At 40.2% G+C, this 21,250-nt stretch overlaps 1 protein-coding gene across 4 annotated transcripts in view; it reads left to right on the top strand.

Moving 5' to 3' along the window:
- The window catches only part of NAV2 (neuron navigator 2), a 420,329-nt gene extending 399,480 nt beyond the window's left edge, over nt 1-20,849 (top strand). For all 4 annotated transcript variants that reach the window (XM_069804094.1, XM_069804093.1, XM_069804091.1 and 1 more), the window contains 12 exons: nt 2,166-2,319; nt 2,853-3,012; nt 3,508-3,608; nt 5,371-5,466; nt 5,625-5,793; nt 7,792-8,027; nt 9,164-9,318; nt 9,809-9,880; nt 10,368-10,564; nt 10,988-11,106; nt 15,772-15,975; nt 17,092-20,849. In XM_069804094.1, the coding sequence (XP_069660195.1) occupies nt 2,166-2,319; nt 2,853-3,012; nt 3,508-3,608; nt 5,371-5,466; nt 5,625-5,793; nt 7,792-8,027; nt 9,164-9,318; nt 9,809-9,880; nt 10,368-10,564; nt 10,988-11,106; nt 15,772-15,975; nt 17,092-17,217 (1,789 nt within the window). In that variant the 3' untranslated portion in view covers nt 17,218-20,849. The remainder of the gene's footprint in view (nt 1-2,165; nt 2,320-2,852; nt 3,013-3,507; nt 3,609-5,370; nt 5,467-5,624; nt 5,794-7,791; nt 8,028-9,163; nt 9,319-9,808; nt 9,881-10,367; nt 10,565-10,987; nt 11,107-15,771; nt 15,976-17,091) is intronic.
- Nucleotides 20,850-21,250: the final 401 nt, after the last annotated feature.

The raw sequence follows: 21,250 nt of genomic DNA, 5'->3' as shown, positions 1-21,250 counted from the left end.
AAGGGACTTAAAAGTATATAACTGACTCCCAGCACAGTACCTTCCAGTGTCCAGGAAGCCAAAAATCACTGCATCGTTACTGTCGCATAATTTAATGTTTCATTGGGGTGCTCTCTCAGCAGACTGTGCTGAGGGTGAAGAGTCTCTATAACCAGAGTGACCTTGGAGTGCAGTATTAATTGGATCTCTTGCTGTTAATGAAACGAGCCAGGCCAAGCCTGAGATTTCGTTGCTCTGTTGGCTAAAGGCAGTACACGCTGTACTAATCCGCCATGAGGAGTTCCCAGTTAAGTTGACAAATTGAGATAAGGTAAGGATTTACTGGAAATCAGACAGCACGGTTTAGTGATACAGCTGAACTCATCTAACAGCTTGCGCCTGATGAGCGGAGACGATCCGCTCCTCTTTTCTTCTCTACCTCCCCAGCCACCTGGGCCTGGTCCTTCCCTTGCACTGGCCCTGCTACTTCTCAGGCAACTCCACTGAGCCGATGCAACATGCTAAATTATGTGAAAAATAGTTTGACAGAAACGTGAACGGGTTTTTTTCCCCAGGTTGCTGGGTTGGCTCAGCTCTGGGGGCCAGAGCCGGCGTAAGCGTGGGGGCACGACAGCAGCACAGCCCGGAGCAGGCTGGGGAAGAGGAGTGAGAAACAAATGTGCTCCTCTGGGTAGTTGCAAGCTATCGTACACGCTCATCTGTACGACCAAACCATACCCTTTTGCTTGTGTTTGTGTGAGAATGAGATGTAGACTTAAAAGTCAGGACTTCTGCTCTGCTGCTTAACTCATTTTACGTTCACGGGAAGGTAACAGGCAATCTTGAGGCTTCGTTTTGGCCCCCTGTGAAGTAAGTAGTTGTCTCACCGCACTGTTCTGAGTCTCAACTCACATTTAGAATGTGCTTGGAAAACTTTGTAAAACAGATTTTATGGTAATTCTGTGAGTAGCTTCGTCACTTGCGTAGGATAAATAAATAACAGAAAGTCGTAAGAGGCAGTATTGTGAAACATACAATTAACAGACAGCCTTACGACCTTGTAGATGTCATGCAAAGCTTCCAGCCTGATTTTAGATCAAATGCATTTGAGTAAGTACCCAGACTTGGAAGTTTTGCCCATCGCTTGTTTTCACATGAAGAGGTGAAAACAATAGCAATAGTTTCCAGCCGTATAATAGCGATGAAATGTTAGTAGCAGAAGATAATCCCCCATGAATTTTTTTTAAAGCTTCTTCAGTCTCTTGAGCCTCACTCAGTGAGTTTCTGGTGACTACAGCAAATTGTGCTTTAGAAATCTAAGGCCAGAAAATTGTCAAATGATGATCCCGTCTATCGTCAGTCAAAATGCTGTGTGCATACGTCTCATTTTGACATGAAAGCCAAAAGGCTAAACTGGAGAAAAGAGTAAATATGGGAGCTGAGGGAGGGCTAGAGCACAAGGAAGAGTTGTGTATTTTGGCTTATTGGCTTTTTGATGGGGAAAACATCTCTCATTAACCTGATTTAGGGCGAGACATTTTAAATGAAATCTCCCTCAAAGCATGCAGCTGTGTAGTTGATCTTTATGTAGATACACTTATGACTGTGCTGAAATGTTACTCACCCAGGATCTTTTTTTTGTGGGAGGAGGGAAGGAAAACGCCACCAAAAATTTTTTAAGCATGAGTGCTTTAAAGCGAGCAGGAATTTATCACGCTTGAATAGGTGTAGAGTTCCAAAGCCCTCCAGAACAGTTCAGGGAAACCCAGCTGTGCGCACCTGGTGAGCTTTAAATCTGTCTGTAAACTCATCAATCTCCAACCAACTGCTGTTGCTGCCTGCACCCCCTTAATTTATTTAGATTTTGGCTTTAGAAGTTTTCCTTTATGGCAACTACCATGAAAAAAAAGACGACTATCCAATAGCAGGTCATTTCCAGAATTCTGTTTCAGATGCTGATTAAAGAAAAATAACCCTCAGACATATTTATTTCACTACTCTCTAATGTTTCCATGACCTAGTTAATATCTGATTTAGGGTATCACTAATCCAATAAGCCGACACTGTTGCCTGCTTCCTGCAGAATAAAAGGGGTTTATTCCCCTTTTACTAATAAATGCTGGAGAAGCACCATCCAAAAAGTAACAAATGGTCTCGTTCAATGTCTGGTTTTTTATCTTCTCCAGTATTTCCGAATGCACCGACAGTGAAGCTGAAACAGTCATGCAGTTACGAAATGAGCTGAGAGACAAGGAGATGAAGTTGACCGACATTCGTCTGGAAGCCCTTAGCTCTGCTCATCAGCTTGACCAGCTTCGGGAGGCGATGAACAGAATGCAGGTAAGAAAAAAACACCCCAAATATTGCAGTCTGTGTTGATGTGTGAAAGATTGGCCAACCTGCCACGCAGTAAAGACCTGAAAGAAGGTAAATTTGAAGTTTTTGAATGCTTACTAAAAGTTGTATTTAGCTTTGTCCCAGTGTTAAACCTCGTACCTTCATTAAAAGTCAGCTTGAACACATGAATTCTGCTGCCCTCAACTCTGCAGCTCCGTTTCAACCCTAAAAGCCTACGGAGAGATCATTTTTGTTGACCGTCAGCAACCTCTTAAAACGTTCCCATGCTCTCTGCCTTAAAGTAGCTGCATTTCAGTGTTTAGTGAATTCCCACGTATTTGTGTTTTCTAGGATACTTTGAAAAGTTTCATGGAAGGGACATTGTAATAATTAAAATCATTAATTTATTAAAAGAGATTAAAAAGTTACGAAAATGGCATTTCTGCTAAACTATTACTTATTCTTAAGGTACTTATGTTGCTGTCTTTTAAGTGTGTTTTCACCGTGCCTTCTAACCCCTCGCTTGTCTTTTCAAGAGTGAGATCGAAAAATTAAAAGCAGAAAATGATCGGCTGAAATCTGAAAACCACGGCAGCTGTAGCAGGGCTCAGTCTCAGGTTTCCATTTCATCCTCTCCAAGACATTCAGTGGGTCTCTCTCAACACAGTTTGAACCTCACGGAGTCAACCAGTCTCGGTGAGTTTAATGAGAAAGGCGGTGGGCAGGTTTTATCCTGCACTTGGAAGATTTGGTTTGGTTAGCCATGGAAAAATGAAAGCATGAAAATTATTAACAGTTGAGGTGTGGAAATATGTCAGGAGCTGGCACAAAGCCTTCTTTTAAAATGTCGTCATAGGTCTGCTACACCCTAGATCGGAGTTGTCCAATTATGACCTCAGCTGCGAAGAGTCATGTTTAAAGCCATTTAGGGGTGTACATTTGCCAGGGGATATATCGTAGGAAGGAAAATACAGAGTAACTGACTAATAATTTTCAATGACCTTCTCTTTTTAAGAGCGATACTGGTACTTGGTAGGGAAGTCAGTAAACCTGGTTCTTGTGTTTCACCTCAGGGCATGCGAAGCCCAGATGCGTCGTGTTTGACTGCAATAAACGTGTTGGCGTGAACCAGAATAGTCTTCATTGTTATTAAGATACAGCTGTGAAGCTGTTGATGTGTTCTGTTCACAGACATGCTGTTAGATGACACTGGAGATGGCTCTGCCAGGAAAGAAGGAGGCAGGCACGTCAAAATAGTTGTCAACTTTCAGGATGAAATGAAATGGAAGGAGGTGAGTTGTGTTTCGTCCCCAGCTTGGAAATAAAAGTCACTTTGGAATGTGCCAGGGAATTCAAATCCAGTTTGGTTCGGAGGCTCTTATTTGCAAAAGACTTCTTAAAATTTTCTCAGCAAAATAGTTTGCTGGTGTATCGCTAGCGATAGACGAGGCGCTCGGCTCCCTCCCGCTTCCTTGGAACTGCCGAGAGCCAACGCCGCCAGTTCAGTTGTCTCATGGACTCACCTGCAATAGCTTTTTACTTTGCAGTTTCTTGTCGGTGCCATCAGCCCTGGCCGTGAACCATGTCGGTAACGCAGGATTGCTAGACTAGACCGTGTGTCCGCGGCGTAGGTGATAACGTTGCAATTCAAGCCTTTCAGTAGTATTTCTGAAAACCAGGCTGCTCTTTTGGCGTCAAGGACTTCAGCAGACTCATCTGTACCTTGGTATAGCATCTGTTTAAGACTGGTATCTTAAAAGTTGCACAAAGCACTTGGGCCTTCCTGTTAAACTTCAATAAAATTTTAACTAATAATAAGGACGATCAAATGTGTCGATAGATGGCGCACCCAAGTGCTAGAAGCACCGATATTCTGGAATAACTTAATCGATCCAGACCGGGAGATCTATACTTTATCATTCTAGTTCAAGTTGTCCTCTCTGGTACAACTATCCCATTTTGAATGACATCTTTCAGATGTTCTCCATTCACAAGTAATTGAAAGAATGCTAAATACGCAAATACATTTCTGATATTGTAAAATTGCAGCCCACCTCATGTGTATAATGCGTGCATGAATGTACGACACCATCTTTACCAAGCACTGACCTTGCTATCTCATGTTATGAGTATCTGTAAAAGTGTATTTAAGAAATAATTTGATGTCTTTTGTAAGAGGGGGACAAAAATTTGAATAATCGGAGGTAAAACTGACTCAGCAGATCTTTCCATTAAATGCCAATTTTGTATTAATAAATACAGCCCTGGCTAAGCAAATGAACAGTAAAAGTAAATTGCTAATCCTGTTGGACTCCACTGTGCTCACAGTCAATAAAGTTACCGTGTGGAAATCATTCCCTGACGTTTTAGTTGAACTATAAGTTTTATGATAGAAATTGGGTTTTTTTCAATGAATGTTTCACAGTGAGGGCAGCTATAGAATAGAAAAATGAGGTGAGTTCTGTTTTTTTTTTAATCTGCTTTCGAAGTCAGAAACAAAATGCTGTCATATACCAAACATAACACAGAAGTTGTTGTATACAAATATATATATAAAAAAACCTCACTCTATATATATAAACTATTTATACATATAGCCATGTATAATTTCTATTTATATATTTAGATTTCTACGTCCACAGCAGCATTTCTAGAAGTAAATAGGATAAGCCTTGCAAATGCAACCTATTTGACTGTGAAGTCATGGAAAAACAAGCCGTGAACTTCTCTGCCTAGAATTTTCCTAAGAGTCTTTCTGTCTTTTGGCTAAGCTGTAATCCTCTCAGAGGTTTTTGAATTGTTCATGGATTGATTAATAAATACCTTTTACTTAACATCAGTACCACTTAAGATTTGTGACTCTCAACACTGGAGAAAATGTTCAGTAGAAAACAAGGATTTCATATAGCGTTCAGAATTCACCATATGGACTGGTAAAGATGCACCATAATTTAAAAGCACAAAAAAAGCCGCTGTTTTAATTACATTAAACAGGCTTGTCTGGTACAGTTAGGATTTATTTATTAATTTAAACTCACATTTCTATGCATTTAGGATTCCAGGCCTCGCACCTTCCTCATAGGCTGCATCGGAGTCAGTGGCAAGACCAAATGGGATGTTCTGGATGGGGTCGTAAGACGCTTGTTTAAGGTCAGTGAGTACAATTTGCTGTGTGCTTGAATTCTTCTATTAGATTTTGATGGCACCAAGCAATATTGAACTTGCTGCGATTACTGCTATTATACCGTAGCACAAAGTCACAGAGATTTCAGTGCTGCCTGACTTTTCGCGTCCCTTTTTCACCCTAGGAATATATCATTCACGTGGATCCCGTGAGCCAGCTGGGACTGAATTCAGACAGCGTTCTGGGCTACAGCATTGGAGAAATCAAACGCACTAATAGTGCGGAGACACCTGAGCTGTTGCCCTGTGGCTATCTGGTTGGAGAAAACAACACTATTTCAGTTACCATCAAAGGTAATTACGCTTGACCTGTCTGCTGTAGTTCTCGCTAATTACAGTTTTATCAAAGCTTGCTGTGTCGAGAAACTCAGAGGAGTAGAAACTTTTTATTGTTTCTTTTTCCCGCCCCTGCCCTTTATTTACTAGTCCTTCTATTTTCATTTGATAAAGACAGCACTTAAAGTATGCCAAGTCTATAAATTCAGCAAATTTTCAACCTGTAACGGTAGGAATAATTACACACACAGCAGTTTTCTCTTGAACTGATGCCTGGAGTTGTCCTGGAGAAGACCTCACACCACAAGGGACGTAGTGGAGTTGTCTGAACAGCAAAGTACCTTCCAAATGGATAAAGCCCCAGAATTTCATTACTTCTTTGTAACAGCTATAGTTGTTATTTCTTTCATGCAGAGTAAAAAAAATTCTTGATTTAACTTGCTCGATTGGTCTTGCTGAAGAGTCCCTCCTTAGGCACCAGTAAGGAGGGATCCCAGAATTCATGGGACACTTTAAAATCTGGGGTTTTAAACATACGGTTTTCAGAAATCTCATCAATTTCATTATATCATACTGATAAGAACTTAATGCTCATATTTCTCATTGGGTTTCTCAGGGAACCGTTTTTATATGAAAACTATACTGTGAAACTAGATTTGAGGGAAAAAATCCTCAACCGCTGCATTTTGAATGTGCATCAGTTTGCTCGAGGTTACACCAGTGAAATCTCAAGCGTAGATCTGCATACAGTAGTAGAGTATTTGAGAGTGTTGCCAGGCACTCTGCAGCTCGACTTCAAAGTTTGGCTGTGCCATTTGACTGAAAGTATTTTGTTTTTTGAATATTGGTACAAAAAAAATCAAATCACCTTGGGTAGCAAATCAGTGGGCAGGAAAACAAAATAAGCCATGAAATATCTCAATTTACTGAAGCTTGATGTGAACCCAGGGTACTCTGCTTACTTGGAATACATTGTCCAATAGTATAATCTCATTTGAAATATTGCTTAAGGACTAGCTGTATCTATAAAGCTGCAATCTGTTTTTATGTTTAACTTGCATTGGCTTGACTTGTACTTTGAAGGTTCATATGTGATAACAGTTTTCAATAAAATAGAAGTGTATTTAATCAATTTATGGAAAATCACATATACCTTTGAGTTATAAAGCTGCCTATATAAATATTTAATATTCCAAGTAACCACTGAGGTGCAAACATTCCTCTGTGTGATCTGCCAACTTCCCTTTCTGCTGTTTATTTTGAAGCATGGTGTATTTTCCCTGAGCCAATTCCGCCTAAAGTGACTGCTGACATTGCGTAAATGCTTATCAGTAGGAGTTTTATGTTAGAAGAGATAACTATCAGCATACAGAGAAGGAGTTTAATTACAAGCGTTTGGGAAAGTAGGGGGAGTTGATGATAGCTGCTTTTTTTCTCTAGCGATTCAAAAGTAAACAGGTAAATTCTGGATGAACGCGTACCGTACGCGGCGAAATACTGCAAAATGGACGGCTTGTGTGTGAAAAGCGTGGCCTGGAGTCATTTAGTACGGCAGCTTTCATAGGGCCTTAGACACCGTAGGATGCAGCTGAGTACTTGGAAAACCGAAAGCTGGAGGAGGATCCAGGCTAAGCCCATGGGTCACTTCTGCACTTGTTTTACCAGCTTTAGGTGTGTTCCTCTCCACCACGGGGGATGCCACGGTGGGGACGGGATTTATCTCTGAAGTGAGCAACAGCTTGGTCAGGTGGGATCTAAATCTGCTGTTTCCAAGTGTTATTTTGGGGGTTTCTCCTGCTATTATTGGGCCCAGGTACATTCACAAAATCACATTTTTCAGTTCTCCGCTTTGACTATCTAGTCATTTCAACTAATCTTGATTTGTTCAAACTCCACTAACGAGGTTGCTTTGCAACTACTTAGTAAAAAAACCCCAAACCCCAACCTTTTAAAAATGCAGGTAATTCAGGTAAAAATTGGGAAGCCCTCTAACGGAGGAATCTTTTCCTGTTGCAGGTATCTGCGAGAACAGTTTGGACGGTCTGGTGTTTGAATCGCTGATCCCAAAGCCTATACTGCAGCGTTATGTCTCTCTCCTGATGGAACACAGGCGGATTATCTTATCTGGCCCCAGCGGCACTGGTAAAACATACCTAGCAAACCGTCTGTCTGAGTATATGGTCCTTAGAGAGGGCAGGGAGTTGGCCGATGGCATTATTGCAACCTTCAACGTGGACCATAAATCCAGTAAGGTGAGGACACCGAAATCATCCTCGCACAATTCATGCTACCGTATATCAAAACCGAGAGACTCCTCGTTTATTAATCCATCGAAAGCTGATTTTAAACTTACCTTTCTTTTTAAAGCATTATGTTAATCCTGAAGGGAATAATACTGAAGGTTTTCAGAACTGCAGATTGACCTGATTAAGGGCCTGAAACAGAAGGCTTCCAGGTGTATATTTAAACACCTAAAGGTGTCATGATTTTCAAGTGGTTAGGAGCCTGAGAATTGCCCAGGAAGTTAAAACACCTGCATAAAATTCCCAGCAACTTCAGCAATCCCTATTGCACGTGGGCATTTTTCCAAAAACCCTCAGATGCATCTCTAGGCTGTCAAGAGTTTCTGCAGCTGCGAGTATCAGCAGTTGTAATCTGCATATGCTGTGTTTGAAGTGACTGTTGTCCAGACACATTCCTGTGCCGGTAAGGCAGGTCACTGCTTTTTTATGTGCTGCTGGTTTTGCTGAATATACCTCCAGTGAACGTCTAGATAAGAAAGAAAAAAAAAAAGAAAAAAAGGCAAAAAAAAAACCAAACCTGTATATTTGATGGCCTTAGGCACATTTTCCTGAAGCTCATCCTTCTTTCGCAGCATCACTGAAGGCATCCGAATTTGCGCTCTGCCGAGGGATGCTTTTTTCCAGATTAATTTTATCAGCTGTATTTTGATAGAAGCACAGTTGCAAGAAGATATAACAAACCTAGCTGGAATGCAAAGTTTGGTTTGATATACAGAGAGTTGAACAAGTTCCCAAAAAGAAATTAAAATACATTTCAGACCTCTGAGTGTCAGATTAGGACAGCGCGAATGAAAAAACACAAACCAAATGGCAAAATCTTAGTCCCCTTTAAGCCCTTATCTCACACAGGATTTCTGATAATAGTCTTGGAATCTTCAGCATAACCTACAAAAGGGAAGGAAAACCATATTCTTCTGTTTTCTCATGGAAAATGTGTGCATTTGTAAGATGGCAGGCTCTTTTGCTTTAGGTCACAAAGACAGTAGCTTATGCATCTTCACTGGATTTTAAAGGAATATGATGAAAATTCTCTTTTCCTTTCTTTTCTTTTCTTTTCTTTTCTTTTCTTTATATGCGCTTCGCAGGAACTCCGCCAATACCTGTCCAACCTAGCAGACCAGTGTAACAGTGAAAACAACGCTGTGGATATGCCTCTTGTAATCATTTTGGATAATTTGCATCACGTCAGCTCCCTGGGAGAGATCTTTAATGGACTTCTAAACTGCAAGTACCACAAATGGTAAAGAAATAATATCAGAACACACTCCAGATTTCAGTACTGCAGTCAGACCACTGCCATTGCAAAATGTGATCGCAAAACCAAACTCGAGATTAATTTGGTAAAGTGGACCGAGATGGCCAGACCATCCACATTATGGAAAGCACTGCAGAGGGTTTTTTTCTTCATAAAATGATCAATTCCTCTGAAATCAGTAATAAAAAAGTAGTAGAGGGTTTGGGTAATTCGCATTCATTTCATGCAATGGATCTTCAATACTAAAGCCCCATTTTTAGTGAACGATCCTGCTTTGAGATTTCTGTTTTGCTTTTAGAATTTGATGTTCTCAGAAGTCGGGTTCTCAGTAGAGAATCTGGTTATAAGTAACTACAAAACACTTCCTTGACAAAAGAGGTTTGAATAACCTTTTCTAACGTTGAGATCTTCCTAAAAAGTTGTTTCTCAAAATTTCCAAGTTTTATTTACTTGATTATTTTTTTTTTTTTAATAGTCCGTATATTATTGGCACGATGAACCAAGCCACCTCCTCAACACCTAATCTTCAACTTCACCATAATTTCAGGTACTGTTTATTCATGTTTCTCATTTATGTTTGTGGGCTGGCAAAGCAGTAATGGCTACTGAGTCATCTGAAATTGTTCTTATCAGCTGTAACAGCAAACTAAAAGAGAAATACCATTCGCTAGTAGCTGCTGCCCTAACATGTGCAGCTTTGTTATGATGCTGTTATTAAAGTAACTGCGGTTCATGAAACTTTTCGTTTTTGGAGGAATGTTAAGATATTTGATCCTCTAACAAATTTTAAATAAGGTAATAGGCAAAGCAGATACTGAACGAGAAATAAGCTGAAACAATACACAATACAAATTGTTTCATCTAGTGAACTCATGATTCCAAAATAATTTTTGCTAAGAAACATATGTGACTGGGATAGCCCGTTTTGATCATGATGATGATAATCTAGAAATCATAAGAGAAATTTAGTCCAGAATAGTTATGTTCAGTAGCATGAAAGAGAAATAATGGACATTTCTGCTGTTCTGCCATAGATGGGTGCTATGTGCTAACCACACTGAGCCGGTCAAAGGCTTTCTTGGCCGTTTCTTGAGAAGAAAACTAATTGAAACAGAGATCAGCGGCAGGATGAGAAATGCAGAACTGGTTAAAATTATTGATTGGATTCCCAAGGTCTGGCAACATCTGAACAAATTCTTGGAGGCTCACAGCTCCTCTGATGTTACTATTGGTAAGTGCCCAGGCATATGTAAATATATGTATTTTATTTCCTTAGGTATCAGGTGCATCTGTGTACATTTCCTTGTGCTAAAAAAGGTTTCTTTAAAGCCCCACTTTTAGATGGCAGTGTACTCTCAGGCAAACTGTACAAGAAGTTTCTAAACTTTTTTTTTTTTTTCCCCCCCCTAAGAAAATAGGACTTCTTTCTAAGTCCTGGATAAAAACTGTGTAAAAAGATCTGGTTAATTGTTGTCACCTTGAAGGCTATAGTTTTTCAAGTAGATTCAGAGGATTTTTGAGCTCAGGAAGAGCAGTTCACCAGGTAGCAACTTACGTTCTCTCATCCTCGGCTTCTTTCTCCAGGGGGCTGGAAGTTTTTGTTTGATCCTATTTTGATGCATATCATGATTGTGATCTGAATTTCCCTTTCCAGGTCCACGGCTCTTCCTCTCCTGCCCGATAGACGTAGATGGTTCTAGAGTTTGGTTTACTGACTTGTGGAACTACTCCATCATCCCATATCTTCTGGAGGCAGTTAGAGAAGGGCTACAGGTGAGCAGGCAAAAGTGAAAAACCATAGGTCTTGAATGCTATCTATTCAAAAGACAACCCAGCACTGGAAAAACCTGAATAACGGCAACGTTTTCTGTAGACAGAACTTTGCACGCTGAATACCTGCACGTCTGTGAAAATGTATCCTAAGTTGTCACTTAGGCAGAATTATTCTCTTCGCTGTGCAAACAGTTTTGAAATACGGAGTGGAGGCACCAAAAGTCCAAATCAGTTTTTTGAAAAGTGTTTAGATGCCAAACTACTGATTTTTTCAATGGGGGGAGTTAGACACCCAAGTATCTTCAATAATCTGTTCCAGAAGCACACCTTAAAATTGTACGGTGCGTGTGAAGAACGTGTTTGTAGTCATTAACTTCGTTAATGGATTTTCCTTTGTAAATCAAATCTTTCAACAGAGGAGGAACAAAGCTGTGTATGGAGAGAAACATATTAATGAGAGAAACGTATTAATGAGTGACAGGATCAGTATCAGTGACATTTTGATTACTTCTCAGTCTACAGGATGAATTTTTTAGCAGAGTCCTTCATAATTCTTTCAGAGGCCATAGTGAAATCAGCATTGATTGCCAGTACTTAGTAACTGATTCATACTCTAGCAATTTGGATAGTTTTATGCATTGCCACGCAATTCTTAGTGTTTGTACGACCATAAAGCTTGTTGGGATCAGGAGGAGGGCTCCACAGAGGATTGCTATTGACTTGCCATGCAACTATGGAAAAAATGACCTTTTTTTATTCTTCGGTCCTCTGTTCACAAAATAAGCATGGCAGCACGTAGTTTAGAAGACAATTTTGGAGACGGCATAATCAAATATCAGTAAATTCTGGACATTGCATACATGAAAGTAATTATTTTTGATACAGCTTTTTCTGTGAGAAAGCTCTCCCTGTATTTTGGTAACACGAAGAGCCAGGATAGGTGGGGGAACCTGAAGCTTTCCCATTGCAGCATCTGTTAGCAGACGGCTGATTTTCAAGTCACTTTTTTTTCCATAGAACTAAACACAAGATCACACATACAGAAATAAAAAGGTGGATCACAGTGAGAGTCTGGAAGATTAGAAAAGGGCTAAAGGTAGATGGAGAGTAGGAAATTATGGCAATGTGTTGGGAGCTTGTGTTTTGGTAAGAGGAAAAATGCCATTTAGAGGGCATAACCTATAATTAGATCTGATAAAGGTAGGAAGAAGGTAGTACTTCTGTATGTAGAAGGACTCATTAGAAAGATAAAAATGTGGAAAGGGTTCAGAAAAGAGCAATAGGTATCATTGAGATACAGGAAGCATTATTCCATGACAGATACGAGAAGCTCAAACTATTCAGTTTATTCAAGAGGAAGCTAAAATATTACTTGGTCTATGGGAGTCTTCTGCTTTAGGCTTGCAAGGAAAAAAAAAAGTCTAGTGGTTGTTTGACAAGTTTGGACTAGAAAAATGCAAACTATAAGCAAGACACAGCTTGTTATTAGTAAGAACAATTAACAGTTATGAAATTTTACTTAGAGAAGTAATAGGTTCTTCATCACGTAAGTCTCTGTGTCTGAAGTCTTTCCGAAACATGAAATAACTGCAAGTATGAGCTCCATGGAGAACCAGTTGTGTTGCAGAATGCTTCCTTCATGGTTGTGAACAACAGTTCTCCATTCTGCTACTGCTTAGGGCTCGCCATTGCAGTGTTTGTCAGGGTGCCTTGCCATTAAGATATGTAAAAAAAAAAGCGTGAAAGACTTCTCTTGGAAAATACTGGAGGTTTGGTTTTGATTTACTTTTTTGTTACGTTTCTTTTCTATGCGGTACCCTTTCTGTATTAGAGGTTCAGCTCTCATCTGCACGGAGTACTCTGCAGAGAATGGAGAAGTCATGAAAATGCACCAGCCTGTGTCCTTGAAGAAGTACTAAAAAAAAAAAAAAAAAAAAAAAAAAGCAGGGCAGGGACTTGGACTTTACATTGTCCAGTTAACAACCACCTCGGGTTTCGTTTGCTATCTATACAGCAGAGATTTATAGATGTTAACAGAAAGAAGACAACCCTGTCATAGAAAAGTCAGCTTTTACCAATGGCTTCTCACAAATCAATGAAATACATGAATTCAACAAGTTTTGGTTAAAATTTGTGCAAACTATGTTTGCCATTTGAAATTTGTCAGTGCCTGGAGGCTTCATTTTCTTTGGGATGATTGTGATGAGCTCTTAAAGATGAGGAACATGATAGGGCCTAAAGTACGACACACATAGAGGAGCTTTGCTGGAAATAGAACAGCAGACCCGTTTTACATAAAAATTCCTATCAAGGAAGGTAATGGGAGCCAATAATCTTTTTGACCTAAAACAAGTGTAAAGATTTCATGTGACTTTGTTTCCTCCTGGGAAGGAGAAAACTGATACTCACAGTGATTCTCGGGCTCCTTGTACTGTGTTTTGAAGCTCTCCTACTGGCTGACGAGTAGGTTTGGAAAGCATTGAAAAATTAGTAACAGAAATGAAGACAAAGAACAACAATTAATAAAACCATCTTTTTGCTTGCTTGTTTTGCCTTCTATATCTGGATCTTTCCTTAGGTTATTTGAATGACTTGCGTTCCAAGTGTAAGGCTTTTGGTTTCTCACTTCGTGCTGCAGATTCTGTATCCGCTTCAGTGTCATTTCCCCAAATTCCACTAATTCATTTCCATTGAAATAATTTCTCAATTTAGTCTAGAATTTCTCTTTTGTCAAGTCTGTGGCTAAGAATGAGACTTCAGTACTGAAAGAGTAGCCAGAGTTGTGCTAATTAACAAGCTAATGCTAGAAACGTGTGTGTCATTTGGGGCTATTTTCTGTCCCCCACACCCACAAAGGCTCCTCCGAGAACACATCTTCTCTCATGAAATTGCCTGCCAGAAAGGAAGGGTGGACTGCTGATTTCACTCTGATCTCTGTGGATCTAAACTGAGCTATTTTTATATTTCTGTTTCTCATTTAGAGAACTATTTTGGGTCAAAGAGAAGCGAGCCAAATGGATCCTTACAATAATTGCTCCCATTGGAGCTGAGGTTTTTTGTTCTTCAAAACAGGGATGTGAAAATTAGAGGGTTACATAAAACCCCAGTTCTTCCTGCTTGGTGTATCGATACAGAATGCAGCACCAGCAAAAAAAGGACCCAGAGTCCCTGTGGCTTCCTGCCACCGTCGCTCTTACTCCAGTCATTCCTCTTTGGTGCTTTGGGAAGCAACCCGTTCCATCCTTGGCCCCGTAATTGCTCCCTAGAAAACGTGCGTGTGAAAGGGATGGACGGAACTGGTTGCCGTGGAAGGGAATAGCGAGTTAGTTGTTCAGTGTCTCATCTGCCGAAGATACGTGATTTCATATATCGAAATGGGAATTTTTCTTACTAGCTGATTTCCAGAAGTGAGCTAGGATCCACACAGACCTTCTGGGTAGCAAAGATGTGAAAAAATATAAAATCCTCTCCACTTAGCAACTGACATGTATTGCTGTAAATTCGAGCACGAGATGAAAAATAGGAGATCTGGTTTATCACAGCTTGGAGACATTATGCTGGGAAAATAATCTAATAGAGCTCAAGGATGACCGAGTATTTGGGTTGTGGGAGAGGCTTTAAGGTTTTAAGTTTAAGATCACCTAGCACCATCTGCTGGGCACCTCTGCTCAGCCCTGGGACTCGCTCCGTTCTGCTTCAGAATAAAGCAGATCTTGGTATTCAGAGCCATTTAATACTTTGTGCGTGCAAAAAATAAAACCACAAAAAAAACCCCAAGAAGAAATAGCGGTGAGGAAAGCAAGATAGTCATAGATCCGTCGGAGAGCTGATGAATTTCTTTTAGACCACTGCTTTTCCCCTGTGTGTTGTGCAGGAGAGTTCTCCGAGTTCAAAATGCAGGGAATGAACTCCAGTTGCTGAAGGATGTTTAGGCTGAGATTTATAAAGCAGAAGTAAAAGTTTTCAAGTGGCTTCAAGCTGTAGTAATGCTTTTGAAAGTCATGTGGCATTAAAATTAATTTATTGTCTAATGAAGGCAATGTTAACTAAATACAACAAGAAGAATACGTTGGGATTCAGTAACACAGTCTGTTCAAAACAGAAAAAGGTTTTGAAATGAAGCTTGCTTACTTGAAATAGCAACGTGACCACAGACAAATCCTGCTGGCGCTTTTTCTTGGTTGAATATAAAGAAATTCCCCTGACTTGAAAACCTTTTGCTGTGACATCCATCGCTACTGCCTGATGACAGGTCTCCCGTTTCCTCCTACGCGTTCCACAGATGGCAGTTTCACGACGACGATGGCAAACGTCGATAAGGAAGGCAGCTGCTGGTGCGATCTGGGTGTCGACACCGAGGGCCTCTTTTGCGTATTGACTTTATTTAAGTTAACTTTATTAAGCGAGGTTATTTTCAGGTTTCCCTTTCTTCAGCTGGTGCCAAGAGAAGGGCACTGCGGTCTCAGAGGAGGTGGTCAGCCTCTTCCAAATCCGTTGCCATCAAAAATAGCTAGAACTTTGTATGTCATTAGAGTAAGGGAAATCTTGGTTTTGTTCAGCCCTGCTTGCAAGTGTCCTCTGCTACCCAAGACTCCTGGCACATTCATTTTGGTTAGGAAACGGTAGGCTAATAGGAACGTTCTACCTGTTTTTATGCGTTTCCAGTTGTACGGGAGGAGAGCACCCTGGGAGGATCCTGCCAAATGGGTGATGGACACGTACCCCTGGGCGGCCACCCCCCAGCACCACGAGTGGCCTCCTCTGCTGCAGCTGCGACCCGAAGACGTGGGCTTCGACGGCTACTCGATGTCCCGGGAAGGCTCGACCAGCAAACAAGTCCCAGTGAGTGATGCCGAAGGAGATCCTTTGGTAAGCTGTCATTTTGCAAACAGCAGAACGGCTTCCTTTCCCTTGTTTCTAGGGATCAGAAGCAGGAATTAAAAGAGTAAAGGACAGCTGGGCGTTTTAGAACGAGAAGGCAGCATTTCTGGGGGAGTCGTCAAGTCAGCTCAGGGAATGCATTCGCGCAGAAAGCCGTACGGTTTTGCAAGAAACAGCGGCAGAAGCTTTTCAGATTCATTTGTTGAGGATATTTTGAGGATTCGTTTTTTGAGGAGTGACTGAGGATGTGTGTAATAAACTTAATTTCTACACTGCGGAATTAAATATGTGATCTTGTTACACATACTTGAATAGCACAGCGGAACCGTTTCATCTAGCCTGTTTTGCCACAATCGCAAAATAGGCTTGTTGCTTTACTTCAGGTGGCTTTTAGAGCTGTATTCTTGACACCAGATGAAAATTGAGATTTTGCAAGAATATATGAACTAATAGTCTCCATGACTGGTGTCTGATTAATGAATCAGAAATACCACACGATCATATAGGGAGATGCCAACATGTATAGAATGTACAAATTGAGCTTGAAGGTAACACTAAATATGCATTTTCTTGCAACGGGAAACAGTTGCCGAAGCTGCTGTGCAAACTGCGTGCCCTGAAGCTGTTCTGTTGAGGTGTACGTTTTTCTGTACAGCTGGGAGTGTAGATTGCGTGTTACAGTTTTTACATGCTCATATATACCTATGCAAATATCAAGCTAGATATTAGGACATTTGGATTTGCCTCTTTTGACTGATCCATCCGTATTGCCATGGGTCAGAGGAAGACAGGGGTAGGATGCTTGCAGAGTCCTGTCGAGTACGGCTGTGGACTAGCCCCTTCAGTCTTCTCATTTTCACCTTTACTGGAAAAGCATACTTTTTATGACTAACCGGCACGCTACTATAATATGATTTACAGTTAGTATCCCAGTGAATATCTTAACATTAATTAATATCTTAATCTTAATATTAGTTACCCTGCTTGTTTCTTCCTTTCCTTTGTTACCCACTGCCAAAGTGAATGCCACTGTAGCTTTCGTATGGAGTTGGTACTCTTCCTACCTCAGGCTGCAAATAATTGTGAACTTCTGTGCCTTTGCAGATGAACATGCTCATGAGACTGCAAGAAGCAGCCAACTACTCAAGTCCCCAGAGTTACGACAGTGACTCTAACAGCAACAGCCATCATGACGACATCCTCGATTCGTCTCTGGAGTCGACGCTGTGATCTTTCTCGGCTAGAAAGAGGTTGTCTCCATTATTGCTCTCCCACTCGGCAAGAACCCTGATCACAGACTCCTGAAAGGAACACGTTCCTGGGCTGGGCTGGGATCTCAGTATTAGAGCTGCAAGAACAACAAGACGCTTGGAGTCAGTCTTGAACCTGGGTGCAGGCAACCCAAGCAACCTTTGTATTGTTTTTCTTTTGATGATGATGAGAACTGCACTATTCCTTTGTTTTCTTCTGTTTAGTTGCTGTAAGCTCTCATGCCTAAGATACTGAAGATGTTAAAAATAATCATCATGACTAAAAGTTGAAGGGGCGGGCGGGGGAACTTCACAGCTATGAAGCAAACAGCTTTGTGCCATGTACTGTCCGGAAGGAGAGGGGAGAGGAAATTTTTGCCTATGCTGCTTCTGACCAAACACATTTAGGTGAGGGCTGGACTTTTACCAATCAGCTTTGCGGATTAAACGCAGCTTCATATAGTTCTGGTGCTATAACAATATCGTTTGCCTTGGTAGTAATACTCAATAAAGGCAAAGCTGCAAAACAGGGAAGTTTGAATAAATATTAAAAAAGAGAAAAGAAAAAAAAAAAGAAAAGAAAAAGCGCTGCTCTCCTTGCCAGTCTGAGACCTTGGCTTTCTTTCATTGTGTGTTTATAAAGATATATATATAAATAGGAATATATAAAAATATATATACAGTCTGAACAAATCAGGTTTTTTCAAACACTGTGTAACAATCAATCCCACGACAAGTGAAAGATCGGGTAGCCCTTTGCTAGTCAGGGCCTGATTCTCTTCCCACTTTCATCCACGTGACCAGCTCGGTTGACTTCAGCGGCGTTACACCCAATTTATTTACCCTGAGGAGAGCGAGTTTGCCTCCTCTGCAGAAGTCAGCGAAAGGGCCGTGCCCCGTGAAGTCCTTCAGCTCCAAAGGACCTTCGGCAGCGCGCAGGCGTTGCGAGCCCTGTACGCGGAGGTGAGCTACACCCCTGGAAAGGGATTAATCGGACTTTCGGTTTTTAATTCTTGCCATGAAATGTTACAGCCGTTTTCTAAAAACTTGGGGGTTTGTTCAGAGGTTTCGTTCCAATCAGCACAACCATAAATGGGTTAATTAAAACTCAGCTCTGTGACAGTTCCAGTGCTACTCTAGTGACAACATTTACTTCCACGACTTTTCTTTTTAATTGAAAAAAAAAAATTAGTATTTTAGCAGTATTCAGGTCTGGAAAAAAAAAGGAGGGAAGGTACTGCATCTTTTAAGTTTAGCTGGGCCATGCTGTTGAGTTTTGGCAGAGCTGTGAACCTGGTTTTATTTCTCCTCCTCTCCGAACGCACACACGTACACTATCAGTGTTAAGGCTTGTACTTCTGTTGGGGAACAAGAACACCTCCCAAAGAATTGCACTTTCCTTTTTACGGCAGCAAATGCTTACACCACCGTCACCACAACGTCAGCTGTACCTCAGCAAAAACATCACTCCTCAATATTGATTTGTACTAGCCTTTCCAGCTGTCTTTTGGTGCTGACTTTTAAAGCGATGCCTTATTTTGTACTAATTGTGTTTGATTAAATTAGTGCTGTATATTATGGAATTTTATTTAAAGAAACAGGGCTAAAGTCATCTCTTGGAATATCATAAGTTGCTGTGAATATTGTTTGTATGAAATACTAGAATTTGTTTAAATGTGACAAAAAAGGAGGGAAATGAGATAACTTTTCAGGTTCATATCAATCTGCAGCTAATAAATCACTGAAGAGCTGTTTTATACATGCAGGAGAAAAAAAAAGCTTTTCAACTATAATAAATGCTGTCATGAATAAATTACAGGAATATGCTGGTTTTTCAATGTACAGAAAGAAAACTTACTGCAAACACTTTTTTAAGAGCTTGTGGGTTTAAAGTAATACAACAGACAAGTTCATGCTTCTGTGACTCAGCTTGAGAGGATCGTTTTATTATACCTCATGACTTTCTGTAATATAACTGTACTTTGTCTTACTGAGCTGGTCTTGAATCTGCTCCTGTTACAACTTTTAAGTGCTGATGACTTTTTTTTTTTTTAAGAAAAAAATATTGTAAAAGAAAAATTTAAATATTTTAATGATGGGGGGAAGAGCTTGGTGTTGTTACTGTTTTAACCTTATGAACTCTGTTTCATTATTTCACTGAATGAAATACCAAGGGTTACTCAGCTAATGTTCCTAATCCAGCTCTTGGTACTGTAAAAAAATGGGATAAATCTGTATGGAATCAAATACATAGCATGCTGATGACGAGTTTGAGAGAGGTTAATTTTTCCAGTAGTCTTGACAATTCTGCTTCCCAGCACTGACTTTACCTGCTACTACTGTGAATTTTGGTACCTTATCCCCCAACTGAATCCATGCAGATAGAGCATGTGCCTGTTAAAAAAAAATTAAAAAAATAAAAAAAACCCCACAAACATAAAACAGTTGCAGGGCTAGGGCTTTAAATGGACTTAATATCCTAGAAAATGTCTCAGTTAACCTTTAACTGAGTGCTATAAGACATGTTTAAAATGGTGTTTTATTTGTGGGAAATGGGGTATTTTTTTTTTTTTTTCTCATTTTTAATCCTGTGCTTAAGCTCAGGAAGGAATTTCTGTTATCTATTATTTTTTTATTGACACTAGCTCGGATTACAGTGAGAGGCAATTTTGAGTAGGCTAGTCGTTCTAAGCATCACAATATTCAGTGTCTTTTCTGAAACTTTTGGGAAGCAGGGTTACCTGTTGTGCACACGTCTTAGTTTTTATCGAGACTTTTCATAGGTTAAGTCTTTCTTTAAGTGACTTTGTTCTCCTTTAAGGCCTATTCAAAACGCTTCCTTTTTTTTTTTTTTTTGCCTTTTTTTCCTTGCAAAGTTGGCTTGTTTAAAAAAAAAATCAACAAGAAAGAAATGCAAGATTCTATGCAACATTCATGTTGAGTTATAAATTGAAAGTATAAACCATTTTCTTTCCTTCAGAACTGCCAAGAATGATACAGGCCATAAATGAGATGCGGTTTATTTGGGGAAGGGGAGGGAGGGGGTTGGTTAACCTTTTTGTACATTTTGAAAGAAGCAAACTGATATTTCATTGTTGATGCTTAACTTCGATATTATGTGTATGAAATCTTGTCTAAATGTGGCAATTTTCTTTCGAGGAAAAAAAAATACAAAAAACAAAGCAAAAAAATCTTTCTTTGTCGATATTAAATGGAAGGTTGCTGTTTTGATCTAGTCGTTTCCAGTGGAACAGTTTATGAAATATGTTCTATAAGATGTACATTTTTTCATTGTAACATAGAAATGTAAATATTTGATTAAAAGTGCTGCATTTTGATGAATTTTTTCTAGCCATTTTTAAAGAGAAAAACTAGGAATTGAGTATTTTGTGTACGTTTATGATGTTTTCCATTTGCTCCTCTCCCTATTTAATTTTCAGTTCTCATTTAGGATTGGAATTTGTGAATGGTCTGTTTGAGATCATGCCTCCCCTTTCTCACCCTCCCGTTTCTCCCCCTTCCCCGCCCCCTGTGTCATGGAGAATAAAGCTGATGATTGTACCAGTCTTAAATTATTCATGATTCAATAAAATTGATGCTTATTTATTCAGATTTGTGGCTTCCCAGAACTTTTTGTCCCTTCTTAGTCAACATTTTCTATTTTTATTTGAAGATTGTGGGGTTCGCTTCTTGTTTTGATTGGCTTCTTGTAAGTACTTGTGAAAAGATGCCAACAGCCCTTACCCACATCCAGGAGGAAATTTAGCAGAGGGACTACACCAATACGATTCTCTCCCATAGCTAGTATTGGCACAGAATACCCATCAAGATCTGCTCAAGGCAAGACCGGTCTGTCCATTTAGAGTGTCTCTGCATAACGCTCAAAGTCAGTCAATACGTGGCCAGCAGGCTGGACAAATCCTGGTACCAGCTTCTGGTTCCAGAGGAGTCCCTGTGGGTCACAAGGGCTGCGGGTGGCAGTGTGTGTTAGGCTTATTCTGAACACGCTTTGC

This window comes from Haliaeetus albicilla, chromosome 16 (assembly GCF_947461875.1).
Source record: "Haliaeetus albicilla chromosome 16, bHalAlb1.1, whole genome shotgun sequence".
Taxonomy (NCBI): Eukaryota; Metazoa; Chordata; class Aves; order Accipitriformes; family Accipitridae; genus Haliaeetus; species Haliaeetus albicilla.
The sequence above is the reverse complement of the archived record's forward strand: the minus strand, read 5'-3'. Positions and strand labels throughout refer to the sequence as shown.